General features: G+C 43.8%; 2 protein-coding genes across 2 annotated transcripts in view; one reads left to right on the top strand and one right to left on the bottom strand.

Moving 5' to 3' along the window:
* The window catches only part of T265_15710 (hypothetical protein), a gene marked incomplete at both ends in the record, with an annotated part of 43310 nt that extends 30796 nt beyond the window's left edge, over positions 1 to 12514 (bottom strand). The window contains 2 exons of the mRNA XM_009178994.1: positions 9085 to 9119; positions 12346 to 12514. Of these exons, the coding sequence (XP_009177258.1) occupies positions 9085 to 9119; positions 12346 to 12514 (204 nt within the window). The remainder of the gene's footprint in view (positions 1 to 9084; positions 9120 to 12345) is intronic.
* Positions 1 to 14365, top strand: part of T265_12063 (hypothetical protein) — a gene marked incomplete at both ends in the record, with an annotated part of 47178 nt that overhangs the window by 30815 nt on the left and 1998 nt on the right. The window lies entirely within an intron of this gene.

Here is a 14365-nt window from a genome sequence, read left to right as displayed (position 1 = left end):
TCAAATATATTCCAACCAGATCGCGCCCCATGACGCGTGTGTTTGAGCTGCTGAGCACGCACCCTCTCCACTACATTGCACTTGTTCCGAAATAAAATTCACCAAGTTACAATGCACTATAATGGGGACACAGAAAGTTTTTTTCTAACATCACGGTTGGTTATTTGTTTGAGTACCTGAGAACAGTTCGTAATACTGCCGAAAGTTTAACACCACTGTTCAATGCTGCACATCATCCTGCGCGGCCTGAGACGAGGCAGCAGCTAGTTGACGATTCAAGTGCACAGAATATAGTACCATATTTTTAGTCCGTAGCAGCACTATTTGGTCGAGAACAGTTGAAATTGAGTGCTCACTATGCACTGCTATGTTCACACTGGATGAATAACCTTTCGATTGTGTCAACTCAGGTGGCTGATAATGGCCGGCGGTATGGCCGATTAATGCAGGTTGCTTTTCTTCCAGACTGCTCTCGTCAACTCGCACGGATTAATTCACGCTGACATGCAGTTCCATAATGACTAGTTTGATCACATTACCCGGTTAAATTAGAATGCCTGAAACTATTTGGTACCAGTGATTACTGATCGCACTGGCATTATCTCTATTTGTCCCGTCGGTTTGATTGCAGCATGACAGAATTAATCATTTGAAGTGACTATGTTCGCAGCCCGATATTAAGTACCTTCCCCACCAGTTTACAAATCATTATGGGCCGATATTTTCCGACCGTTTGACCTATTAATGCTTGTCCCAGACTGCTAATTGACAAACTCCCCTTTATTCGACCAATGTAAAACTTATATCCAAGGTGGACTTGATGGAGGATTCTTGCGGCTTAATACAATATTGAACATGACTTCAGGCATTCAACGCTCAGAAATTGACGCATCGTCAAAAAGCAAGAATGTAATCGCTTTTGCCGACACCTCACATTGTCGTTTCTAAAGCGCATCGAATAGGTCCTCAAACTGCTGTATCTTCGTTTTACGCACCGGACAATTTTGTTCACCTCGATCGGGGACCCATATATAGTTTCAGGTGTCCTACCTATATAGCCTTACAGCAATACCTAATTATAAACCTGTACATCCTTTTGAACCATTAGGGAGAAACTCGCGGGCGCACAGCATCATCGTTATTTCAAGGTTCTGATGCTGAAACCTTCGTCATGTCAGTCGTGCCAAATTGCAAGGGAGAAAGTATCTTGTCTGATGAGAACAATGGCAAAATTAGGTCTACGCGAGCACATTTGATTTCGTTCCATTATCCTGAATATTCCAAGTCTTCAGGAGGCCACCAGTGTCACATAACTTAGCAGATCACTTACCGGTTGGACCTCATTCCAAGTCTGATGTACCTGAATATGGTTAGTAGTGTGACTGAATTTGCCACATGTTGTACTAACTTATCAACCGGTGGGCGGGACAACTGATATCGGCCTGCAGGCATAATCAACTAAAATGTCTAATCCTGAAAATGACGGAATTAATGGGGACAGTGCCAATGTGGCCAGTGCAGTTCAACTTGGGTGGTGGATATGCTTGGAACTGATTATCCGTTTGAATTAATGGAGTGTGGCCAGGCAAGTGGAATCACGGACTTCATCCAGGCTGACGGATGTGATCAAAGTGAGATTCATGAGAGCAGATCGAAAGTAAGGCCAGGCTTGTTGAGTCAATCGAAATTTTTCTCCTCCAGTGTTAACATAGGGATGCACATTTGGTTTGCACGTTAAGCTATTCTCAGCCAAATAATGCTGATATTGAGGACAAACACGGGATTATATTTGGTGAACAGGAACCGTCAATTTGTTGCTGTGTTGTTGTAGGTAGTGCGAATAGGCGTGTAGCATTGAGCGGTGGTGCAGAATATTCGGCGAATTTGGAAGTTGATTAGTGGTATTCCAACAGCTCACTGGGTATGCGTTCCTCTGATGGGTTTCGTTCGGATAATATGAGATCATCCACAATGGACTCATTAGTATATGAAGCTGCAGGAGTGCCGTTAATAGACCGACCTTTGGTATTGAAATCAATCTGTTCAATGTCTCTGGTTGGGGGGCTTATGTGGCTGCATAAATCCAGCACTGTCAGTGGGCCGTCAAGTCACATGCAACCGTCTTGGTGACCGAGCATATTCTGTTGTCCGTCAGATTCACCTGTCGTCTTTTTTATGAACGAATAAATGTGGGATGTGTCAGGGATTGTTTATATGTGTATTTTGACTCCTTTGGTGCTGACGGTGCCCCATGTTTTCTTTTCCCCCTGGCACACTCGTATTGTCCTGAATGACGTCTCCTTATCAGTGGAATCACGGTTTTCACTTTTTTCATGAGTGCACCTAGCAAACGGGTCATACCCATGTTTTTTCAGCTAGGTCAGTGAATTTCCTAAAGAATAAACGAGAGTTTTGTTTTGAACAGATCCTTGTGGGAAACAGTACCCGTTCTAAACTAAAGTTGACGGTTAGTTCTGCGCCATTCTACACACGCAATCCACTAGAATCCAACTGCAATAACGTTGACTTTTGTAGTGATTTTATGTAAGGACAATGCTGATGCCCTTGGCGTTCCGCTACCTGAGAAGATAGGGAAATTGTGGGACTGCTCCAAAGCACATGTATCGTCAGAAGCAACTGCACTATTGGAGTGGAAATCAGCTGAAAGTGCAAAGTATTCGTAAGCTGACATTGTGACATTGCGTAAGAAAAGTTGAGATTGGGTGCATCAATCTGTTTCGGGTTTGAACAGTCTTCTCATCTTCTTATGATCTGATCCAACCGTATTGTTCTTTCGTGCCTTGACGCCTGAAGAAAGTCATCCATTCATGGTGTGATTTTGACATCCTCGTTGTGTTTCTAATACGGTTATTTTCTTTTTTTGTGAGTGAGCCGGTTGAATGAAGAATACAATTTCAGTAATGGTAGCAATTCGCTTGGCCTCTATGCCTTGTTCACCGGTTGCGCTTGTTAGATTTCCCAGGCTTTGCTGTGTAAATGGAGGCATTTTCGCATTGGTTTGACATTGGTAGTTACATATGTCACAATGTGAATGTCCACAACCATGTGGTCTCTGAGGCTGATTGGTGTTCGGTGAAGCGCGGGTGAATCCATTAGCGGGGAGAGCGTGCGGACTGGTGGAATGGAATGGATTAGCGCTTGGATTTGTTCCATGAACTCTTCTTAGAAGGGTAGCCGTTCTTGAAGCTACTCACGATGATGCATGTGAGAGTCTGAGTATTTGACGGCCCGAATGACTGTCTCTCCATCGAGCACTGTTCAGCCGAAGAGTGGCAAATGTCCGCAACAAGGTGATGGTCACCATTCACTAACACGAGACTGGAAGATCTTCGATTTCTAGTGAGGTTTCCTGTCAATTTTCAGTTTAGTCTGCTGCGACAACTCATTCACCCCTTGCTTGAATGTCTCGGCTGATGAGCAATGTTCCAGATGAGGGTATTTTGGAACCCGGTAGGTCAGTTTAGCCAATGTTTTGTGTAAGCGATCAGATATGACGTTATTGTTGCCAGTAATAAGAAGGCGTTTGTATAACGGTATGCGGTTAGAGCTAGGTGGTTGATGCTGGGGTCCACGCAGCCTTAGACTTTGGTTGAGCCGGTCACTGACATTCCTTTTGACAACGGAATGCTACTTAAAACCTGAGAGTGTTAACATCAAATATAGGAAACACTGGACTCAAGTTTTGCTCGCAGTAGAGCTCTTCAGCAGTGCACATCCAATAGACGTGCCGCGGTTAGCACTCCGAAAACCTGACATGCGGGCGAGCAGGTTGAAAAAAATTACCCGCAGATGTCCAGATATCCATCGGGAGATATCAGAAAAATTACTCGCCTTCACCCCTCTCGTAACTTCCACAAATATTCGCAGTCAACTTAGTCAATCCAAATACTCATGCGTGATGAAGAACCATCATGTACATCTGTGTTACTTGAAGATTATTGGCGAATCTAAAACTGTCTTCAATCAGTACAGAAAGCAGACTAATTCACCCAGCACGAATGGCAAATTACACGCGGAAATCGAATCACCCAATGTAGTGAGCCGGTACTGACATATTTGAAACGTTCAGCCGCATGCACGTTACCTAGTGTGTTCAACGCAGTTTTTTGCGCTGGCCACACTATGTTTCCATTGTTCCGTTGCGGATTCGTTGATGTCGACCTTCACTATCTACATTTTCGAGGACACATTTGTTGTGGACCTGAATTCCTCTACTGCGCGTCTCTGGATATTTTGGATACGCGGCCATAGGCATCTCAAACTAACAAACAGGACTCGGAGCTTAGCAGTACCACCCCCATGTACCTACCATCGGAAGCTGACCACGCATATACTGCACTAAGTCATGGCGGCATATAAGCAAACGTCATGCGTTTTTTTAGTTATGGTTACTTGTATGCCACCCTGCTTGGTCGGAATATGTGGCAGCACCTTCAGGTTCAGTGAGCGTTTTCGGACGGAGTACGCTTTGCACAGTGAGTGGTGTAGTGATCCAGTTCACACATACTTTCGTCGTTCAAATTGAAAAGATACGGTTATTGCCCATGGCAGCAAGCTCGAACGGTCGTCTTGACCGTCGGAGTGCTGATACTACCCACGTACTGTTTTAGGGGACCCACTATGATTGACAAGAATGACACAGTAGGCCATATGTATGCCCTCACTTGTGAGTAGTTGCAGTGTCGCGACACGACTGAATGCTGATGATCCGCAATAACGTTGCAAATTGTGCACCTATCCTTAAGTGAGAATTTTGTGTCGTGAATCCACTTTGACTGCCAATGTACGTAAACCTAGTTATTTCTTGACTTGTCTTCCTTAAACTGTCTGCCTGCGAGTCCCTGTTACCAGTGACAGGACATTGACCAAAAGTCTGAATCCCTCAGGGTCAGTGAAACTTATTATGGGAGTACAAAAACACGAGGGAATAGAGCCCGTTTATTTCAGAACAGAAGCATTTAAAAAACTTGACCCTCTAGCGACACGTGATCGTCCAAGCATGGACTATGTGATGAGTCAGCTAGTGGCCTGTGTTCCAAAACCAAGTGAAAACGCAGTTTCTTACTATTTTCGAGACGCATTCTTAAAATCCTCGTAAGGAGGGGGTTATCGCAGGGATGGTACAGGCAAGTTTAGGCCCGATTTGGAATACCTTAACACATGAAGGCCATGAGAATGGAAGCCATGTCAAATTAGAAATGGTCTGCATCCATCAATGGAAATTTATACCCAGCGTCATGACAACATCCACCGGGGACTGCTGATTCTTTCACTGAATGAAAGATTTAGCGAGATGTTTGTTGGTTGGTTTACTAGGTGATCATAACTCAGTCGGTTCACACACTGAAAACAAGGTGCCATCCCTAAACTTTATTTGCGTTCTCACGTTGCGATACAGAAATTTCAACAGGATGGAGCTCGCATAGAGCGCACAGCTAACCCGTATTTTGAAGGATAAGAATTTCCAAAGTGTATTCTGGCAAACTTCGTTTAACGATGACGGTCCTGAGATCGCTACTTCCAACCGTTAAAGCCGATTGACTTACGATCAAATCGTCTTAGCAAATTTGCAACGAAAGGAACGTTTAGTGGAGCACGGTTCAACAGGTTTTCGATGGAGTTTTGGCGTGTGCCTTAAATGAAGCTGTTCAATTGGCTTTCTGTTTAGGAGTTTGTCAGTGCTAAAGGTCATTCTTGACAATCGTGCCTATGTGCAGTCAAACTCAGCAGTGTTTTCAGTCAAAAACCTATTTACAGTTTTTCAGGTGATGCAAAAATATGGCGTTGTCATTATTACTAGCTAATTTATATGGCTCAAGCATCAAACAGTGATGTGGTTTGGATTCAACACCGTTAAATATGGAAAGCTACGTCGGTGAGTTCGGAAACCTTGTTAATGAAACCAGAAAAGTGGACAATATTGTGCGGATTTCGTGAACTTAGTACTCGTTTGCTCACATTTACATCTCCGTGAAATGTGCGAGGAGTAGACATACTTGGTGGGCGCAACGTCCTTTGGATTGAGATGGTACAAATTTGTGGGTGAACCCGATTTTTTCAAAAGTTGCGCATTAAACCTATCTTGTCCAGACATTACCGGAATGTATTTTTGAAAATTCTGGTGTTTGTCTGGTGATTAGTAGTTACATTCATGTTTCGAAATTAAAACTGAAGCACTACGACCCACGTTGAGTGCAGCGAAATTGCTGTAATATGTAAGACGACTTCCATCGAAGAATATATCAGGCGCCAAAGGCTTCCTTGCTTAGGTCATGTATCGCGCTCGCTGAACAATCGTTCGATGTGTTCCGCGGCAAATTCAACTTGGCGGAGCCAGAGGTATGGTTATGCCTTGACCTAGCAATGCTGCGGAAATGAGGTTACGAAGACTCTATACGCTGTCTGTGTGACTCGCCTTCTAGGGTGGGGACAGCGTGAAACCAACGCACATTGTTAGGGACGCTGCGAGATATGTCTGGTAATCTACGCCAATGGATTTCCTGTCAATTTTCTATCCTGAATCACTGTGGGATCCTCGTAAATTTTGTGATAGGTCAGCGTCAACTCAACTTGTGTTTTGTTTTTCATAACCGGAATTTCAAAGCTTTATGCTTGTACGGTAGCGAAGCGCATATGTTTAGTACTGAGGTTATGCCGTAGATGATGATGATGATGATGATGATGATGATGATGATGATGACGATGATAATTCCACATGTGTGCATCGATGTCCACATGATATCGCCGTTTTAGGGACCCTTGTGCCGAGCAAGTTCATCAGCAACTATGCGTGTTTTATTAGCCCTCCCCTTTTTCTCTTAATATTCCAGGAATTCAGAAGTTTGCTTAGAAAAAATGGCTAACGAATGATTTTGTCTTGAGAATATTTCTGCCACTAGAACACTGATTGATCAATTTTGCATGATGGTGATGGCGTCCCCCCATTCAAAAACCCTACTTGACTAGAGTTGTTGATCATGCTAATTGCTTCCTCCGTTGGATTCATAAGCTGGTTGCGTGAAACTTAACTTGATCAAACTGATACCAAGGGCGATTTGTTATCCATAGATGCGATGCATATGCAGAAGCATTCGCTCAAGTCAATCGGCGGTGCGAGATTATGACCGTCGACCTTACTCATTCGCGTGCCCTTCTTTTGAACGATTCCGATACCAACGTGTCCAATGTTTGTAGCTATGTGTCAAACATTGTTTCCAATTTTGGGTTTGTTTGGTAACTGAAGTTCACTTTAGTTATATGATTATACTGCTTCCTGAAATTTCATTCCGTTGACTGACGAGACGAGTGCGTGCGTAAATACCCAGCTCCATGTTGACAAAATCGATCAACTTTAGAAATTCTGATCAGCTAGATGTGAATTGTTGGATTGTCTTTGGAGGGTAGGTGACCATCCAATGATTGTTTGGGTTGGGAAATGTACCAAATTTTCTACTATGTAAACGAACAAAACACGATATTATTATTAAACATATTTATTTTGGGACGCAGCCTCTCACACTACGGATTGCAATTAAACTGCTGCGCGATAAATCGCAAACAGAACTACAGGGGACTAATGAGTTACGCGGGGAGGAACATACTGTAGGTAAGAACTACAGGGGACTAATGAGCTACGCGGGGAAGAACATGCTGTAGGGCCAAGAAAGCAGGATGCCGGAAGTTGAGTAGTTTTGGACGATGTACGATGTAGAGCAAGGGTGGTTTAGAAGACAGAAAAGTCCCAGAAACATCATTTGATAACTAATGGACAGGTTAGCTTATTGCATCGAATGAGAGTCGCAGAGGAAGAATTATTTTGCATTGTCGCATGGCGATCGGCTGAGCTTTCGAAGCCCTGTGAACAAGTCCATGTAGTTGCAAGCTTCTGTTGATTTAAACCAAACTGGATTTTGCCGAATTAGTGTTAACTCAGATGATCAATATTACACTTGCATGCCGAAGACTTTGCTGATACTTCTGCATCTCTGATGATTCTGCGGAACATTTGTAAATCTTGAGCATGTGGCTTACAAAATCATAATAAGTAGCAATAAGATTATGCCTCGATGGTGCTGCGTTTCCGAGAATTCCTGTGTACCGTTGGCAAAACCGTATGTAAATTTCCTTAGGAGTCTTACGGCAAATTATGTCCCGAATAATCGGCGGGGGGGACTTACCGTTAATTTATTAGTAGTGTTTCGGCGCTGCTCTTGTTTACTACCGCCGGTAACAGGAAAATAAATATCAATGTAATGGTAGAAAGCTTCGCGTATAGGAATCAGGGAAAGACAATCGATTTGAGCGTACACCAGGGTAACCGCCTGAAAGGGGCAGGTCATCCTGTTGCAGAAGCAACATTCGAGTTTCTGTTCAGTTATGACCGAAGGGTAAACATTCCCGAAGTTTTGGCTCAAATGTCAAGGCAAGAAAACACATTATTTTACGTGGTGTATTTTCTTTATAGCATTTTCTGGGCGTTAGATTGTTATTAGCTATAATCTGGATTGCGACAAAAATTTACTGCATTCCTATGTTTAATCCAGACCTCTTCAATCAAAAAGGAACTCCCGCTCTGGTTCTCCTCGGTTTTACTATATATGTGTGCTGTGAAAGTAACAGTAATTCGTTCATGGAAATTCATGTCAACTTTTGTTTTTTCATAACTAATCTCAAATTTGACAATGTGAGATCCTCCCAAACTAAAGGGACATTTCGGGACAGGGTGGCGGTGGTAATTTGGGATCTCGTTTATCTTTAACACATTCCCTTTGACGATTTTTCAAAAATCCGGTGCGTAGAATTATGCGGAAAATAACCGTAGTTGTGTGCCGTGACGTGGATCCTTCTCAGTTGAAAGCAGTCGATAATTCCCCACCCTGGAATTGTGGATGTCACATTGGGCAGTCACAGCATTTGTCAGCATGTTTCGATAAATAAATTGAGAAGCTGAGAAGACCGTCACTCATAGAAAACAAACTCATGTAAGTTTATGAACTGAACGGCTAGCAAAACAGTAATCAGTGTCGCTAAAAGCATACATTGTCTGACCATTACCACACTTACCACATGCGATCCAGCGAATGCCAGACCAGGCCTACCTGGAAAAATAAGCCGTTATTAGGAAACCACCAGATATTGGAAATTGTCGCAACGTTCTTAGAAGCAACATGATCGATAAACTAAGCTAAACTATTCATTTTATAAGCATATATTGATTGAAAAGAGGCAGGGCAGTCAGGAGCACATTGATCGTGCAGAACAATAGAGAAAAATACTACCCGAACATGCGCGGCCTTGAAATTGTTGTCCTAGGTTTTATTAAACTCCCAGTGGACAGGTGGGCTTGTGTTATCCAATACGATCCAGCTTGTTTAACTCATGGTTATACTTTCTCATGTGAGTGAACTTCATGCATGTTTTTGTTTAGGTGGCCGAAATAATAGATGAAGACGATAAAGAATTCATCAAACCCACTAGAAAGAGACTGGGTCCAATCGCGAACTAGTTTTTCTTGTTCCCCTGCAAACTACTGATTTGTGCGTCAGTGGGAAGTTCATTTATCCACCCACAGGATATATCGTACCGAGTTGCTCAGCGCTTAGAGACCTGGCGAACATAGACTCCTAGTCTGTCAGGTTGGATCAATCGCAGTAACTTGTCTCGTAAGAGCACTTGTATGTGTCAAGTAGAGCCAGATAGGGTTGGTGCGCTGATATTAGAGAAACCTCGTATACAAACAGGCACATCAGAACCAAAATTAGTACCATGCCGCATTCAGTGTAATAAACTTGATCGCCTTACTTGCTTCATACAGAAAGACGGCTTAAAGAACCCACGCTCCAGATGATGGCCTTCCTGCACACTTTCTGTTTTCCCTCGGCAATCCTACCTCAGCCCGAATTGAATATTCCGTCCAGTGGTTCCAGTAATAGGACTGACCGCTTTGTTTACCATGTATTCTGCCTAGCTGCAGCTTGGCGCATCCAAGTTCACAGTAAATTCGAACACCTGCAGTTTTGGTTTCAAACTAGGAAACCAGTTTTCACAACCACCTCCATTTTTCGTTCACGGAAACTAGCTCTTGCTATCTATTGATGCGTGCTTTCCGTTCAAAAGGGACCAAGTTCACTAGTTTCGCAAATCAAATGACCGCTCTCTAGCTCCCTTTTCATTTCCAACCACGCAAATTGGCTGACACAGAGGCCACTAAAAATGGATATACCGGCAAATCCAACGTGTTGAGGTATGGAGGAGGGACTTCATCAATCAACTGAATACTCGCTGATAGTCATCCCCGCGAGGACCGTTTAGCAAGTCCAGAGTAAGAACATTGAGAATGGTAGGCGGCTTACTCACTGTGTATTGTACCTCCCTCCGACGGCCTACAACCTCGAGGCGGTCAACGGGAGTTATTATGACGCTCCAGGCGCTCTTCGAAAATGGCCTACAAGCTCAGACCTCATTGTGTTTGCCGCCCAATCGACATCGTGGGTGCTGCTGAGGCCCAGTTTGGCGGATATTTGAGAGAAACAAAGTTCGCCCGCGTCAGATTCATGCCGGTGACAGACTGTTTCTTCGCAATGCCTATTTCCGGAAGTGGTCCTTGAAATCTTGTGGCCCACAAAGGAACCAGCTGCGTGATCACATCGTACTCACTTAAGGCTGGCGAGGCTCGATTGCTGCATGTCGCTTGCCATGAGATATCTGCGTGAAATGCGATCATGCACTTTTCCGTTGATAATGTTCTCTGCGCTTTTCAAGCCTACACTAAGCCGCACATTTCAGTTGGCTACTGAAACGCTCATGCACACAGCAGTCTAGGACTTCACGGACTCATGACCACTGAAGGACCCAATGTCCCATTCTCTGTTGCACAGTCGATCAGATCGCATCAGTCCGATGGGACCGTGGCTTTCGTGTCACTGAAACTAGCAGGGGAAAGAATGGCTCTCTGATGTCCAACAAAAAGGATTGTTTGGACCATGGGGCACTGTAGTTCAGAAAACGATGCAGCTGACTATCTGCTAAACTCACTACAACATCTGTGTGTGAAGCTACAGCAATGTCGGAATTGTCTGAGTTTGCATCTGCTCAGACGTCTTTATGCTTTTCGTCCAAGAGACCTTTAATCTTAGGAGCGAGCGCTGAGTTGTTCTAATAATGTGGATGTCCAATCCGTTGCCAGTGAGTCTACAGACACCATCCTCATCGTATTCAGGGACGAAGAGAGACCACAAGCTCTGCCGAATAAATTGAACCCTAATTTATAAGATGTTCCGACCTACGAGTTGGAAATACGGAGTGCATTTTTCTTATTGGTGGCGTGCAGAATTCATGTGCAGTTGTGCACATCTTGGTAGATGTAATTGCTCTGACGGAAGTGTTCGGATGGGCACGAATTTCGGGTTTAAGAAGCTTGTTTGCAGACTCGACTCATTTGAGGCTCATAAAAGACATGCCACCGGACCTTGAGTGCCCCAGACTTCAGGCAATATCAACGGCTGCATCATTATATCTTTGAGATACATGACCTCTTTAGACGGAAGTTGTGACAGCGATTTCCTTCGCCAATTTCACAAAACTACTGCTGGGAGCGGGTGCCGTCGACGAACTCGGGTAATCGAGAAACGGTAATTTGGTTGTGTAGCAGGTACTTCGGTCACGCAAAAAACATCCATGGCGATGAATTCGGGCGACCCGGCCTAGGGGTACGCATGTCAAAACTACGTTTACTGAGACAAATGCTTTCCGTTTCACTTTACAACAGGGAAGACTGTGGGATGGCCAACGTGGGTGAAAGAGATCACAAAGAGTGTGGGTTATGATGATGTGTCACACTTTCCGGAACAGGGGCCTCACACGACCGCTTTCATGCTCCTGGCTGTGGGAAGAACGAGAAACATAGCCTAATCAATGTGGATGGCGTTTGCGCTGTCAGTTTCATTCCACCTGGAAAAGTTTGAGCACCTTAGTTTCTTAAAAGATCCCGCGCTCCCTCATTCATTTTTCTCCTCCCTTCACTTTAGCGACAATTAAATAATCATTATGGTTACACGCCATTGAAGCATAGGTGTCAGCATTGATTTTGATGTCTCTGGTGCTGATGATGATCAATGTGGCGAGATGTAAGGAGAGAACATTCAGCTAATACCACTCGAACTTGAGCCACGGAAACTGGCTAAAAAAACCATCTAACATTTTCCAATTTTGGCTGGTTAAACGGTGCTTTGGCAGTGTAGTGGTAGGCACAAAGGTGTACTGATTGTTGAAGTACATCCTGGCTTGACCATAAGTGCGCTGAGGTTAAAAGCAATTCATACTCACTGGAATAACACAATTTTCTGCTACTGGTAGAGTTCTGTGTTGATTCTAAAAGGTTGATTATCGATCTGTCTGTAGGATTACGTTTTTGACCATTAACGGACTGGCACGATACAGCGAAAGCAATTTTGTCTGGATGGTTCATTTGCTGCAAAGCCGCATTTATTCCCATGTTTTAAAAGAAAACATCTTTTTCAAACCAAAGCGTGATATTGGGAAGGTCACAAGTATGTGACTTAATTTCGTAGTACTTCACGAGTTTCCTAATGCTAAAGCCTGAAAATGATTATACAAGTAAATGCGTTGAAAGTGTTCGACGGAATCAGTGCGTTGCGAAAAGTATCAGTTCGTTTTCCTCTTGGAAGCACGTTTGGCAATCTGGGTCGTACTCAGGCCTAAGAACGAGACTGTAGTTCACCCTAGTCAGGAAACTTGGTTTCTACCTAAGGACATCGGGAACCCAGCACTAACGATGAACATATGCTGCATCTGCGCCTACAAGTATTTATTTCTGGAAACTCACAACAAAGTTTTACATAGCGAAACCGTGTTATTTTCCGAACCCCTTGGGGTCCAGGGATTAATTGGTTTAGCATCACTGCCTAAGCCAAGTACTCTTGTTTTCTATCATAATAGCTATTCATCGGTTGTCCTTTTATGCATGGTTTCTGCGAACGCCTTGCTTCGTAATCACACCCGCATGCAAAGTTTTATTAATTTTATAGCGGGTATTGTTCTCCATGCATCCAACCTACCACTCATGTTATTTCCCGTTAACGAGACCAACGGAAAAGGGGCTATCAAAGAAGGGCATGGTTTAAGAAGCGAGCAATAATAGTAGAGGTGTTATGTTAAAGTGCGAACAAGGTGATCCACGAGTAGTCGACGATTTTCAGGTTTCGAAACCTTCACCTACACGGGATTTTACAGTGACGTGTTCACAATTGCAACATTTCTTTCATGGGCCCACGCCCGCACAAGTTGATGCCTTTACTGTGTGTGCTCGATTCCGACAGATATTGCATCGTCCGCACGCCGAAATTTGGACGTCCGATGCCTGTGGTAGTCTCCTGCAACAGACAGCACACTTTGGCGAAACCTGACTAATTCGTATTCGCCATATACGAAACTGCTAACTCCTGCCAATTAATTAATTACGACGCTTCATTGTCTTTACTCAGTTATACTAAACGCACCGCTACGTTATGCAATAAAATAATATGTGCTCTGTAACAGCCACAATGGAACGCAGATTCCACCCGGAGTCCGGTGCAACGGTCGGCGCACCCAACTGTACATTTAAGCGTGCACCAGCCGTTGTGTTCATCCAACGGGATGAACAAAGAAGCTATTTGATACAGGCATCCGATCAAGCCTGTCCATTTGAACACCCGCTTCCATGGGTTTTCATGCGGTCGAAGCAGCTATAATCGAAGTAATATTTTACCTCTTTTGTGATAAAACAGTGAGTGGTGACAAAATCACCTAACCAGGACAGTTTCAACAGTGAGGTCAGTGTTCTGTAGTTCCTCTAAAAAGGAAACACAGATAGACATTGATGCGTCTTGGGCATACACGAAATTTCTGAGAATATTCTGAGAACAGTTTCAAGCGTGGCGAGCGGCGTGATAACTGGGTTGTATCGGGTAAGCTGTAAAATGTAGGCTAGGGGCACGTTGGTGGAATAACCAGTTTAACCATGGTTAACGGGCGGTTGACCGATCAGCTGGATAGCCAGGTAAGGTTTTGTAATCTAGGGTAGGCATTTTTCACTTTGTTTTCGACAGCATTATCATAATGTTTAAAATAGGCGCATCAAGTCATGTGACCGTACGCCATTTTATGTGTCTCTTTTGCGGTCTGTTTTTGGTTGTGAATCCAAGCGCAGCGCTTGATTCTGCCTTTTCTTCTTCTCACAGTAATGACCCAAGCATCCAACCGGATAGAGATTTTTTTCAATTTATGCACTGACCTTTTGTTTATGTACACTTTAACGTGAAAATGTCGGACTTTTGAGAATCTC

Source organism: Opisthorchis viverrini (assembly GCF_000715545.1).
Source record: "Opisthorchis viverrini unplaced genomic scaffold scaffold2962, whole genome shotgun sequence".
Lineage (NCBI taxonomy): Eukaryota > Metazoa > Platyhelminthes > Trematoda > Opisthorchiida > Opisthorchiidae > Opisthorchis > Opisthorchis viverrini.
Note: the sequence above shows the minus strand (reverse complement) of the source record. Positions and strands in the feature narration are given on the sequence as shown.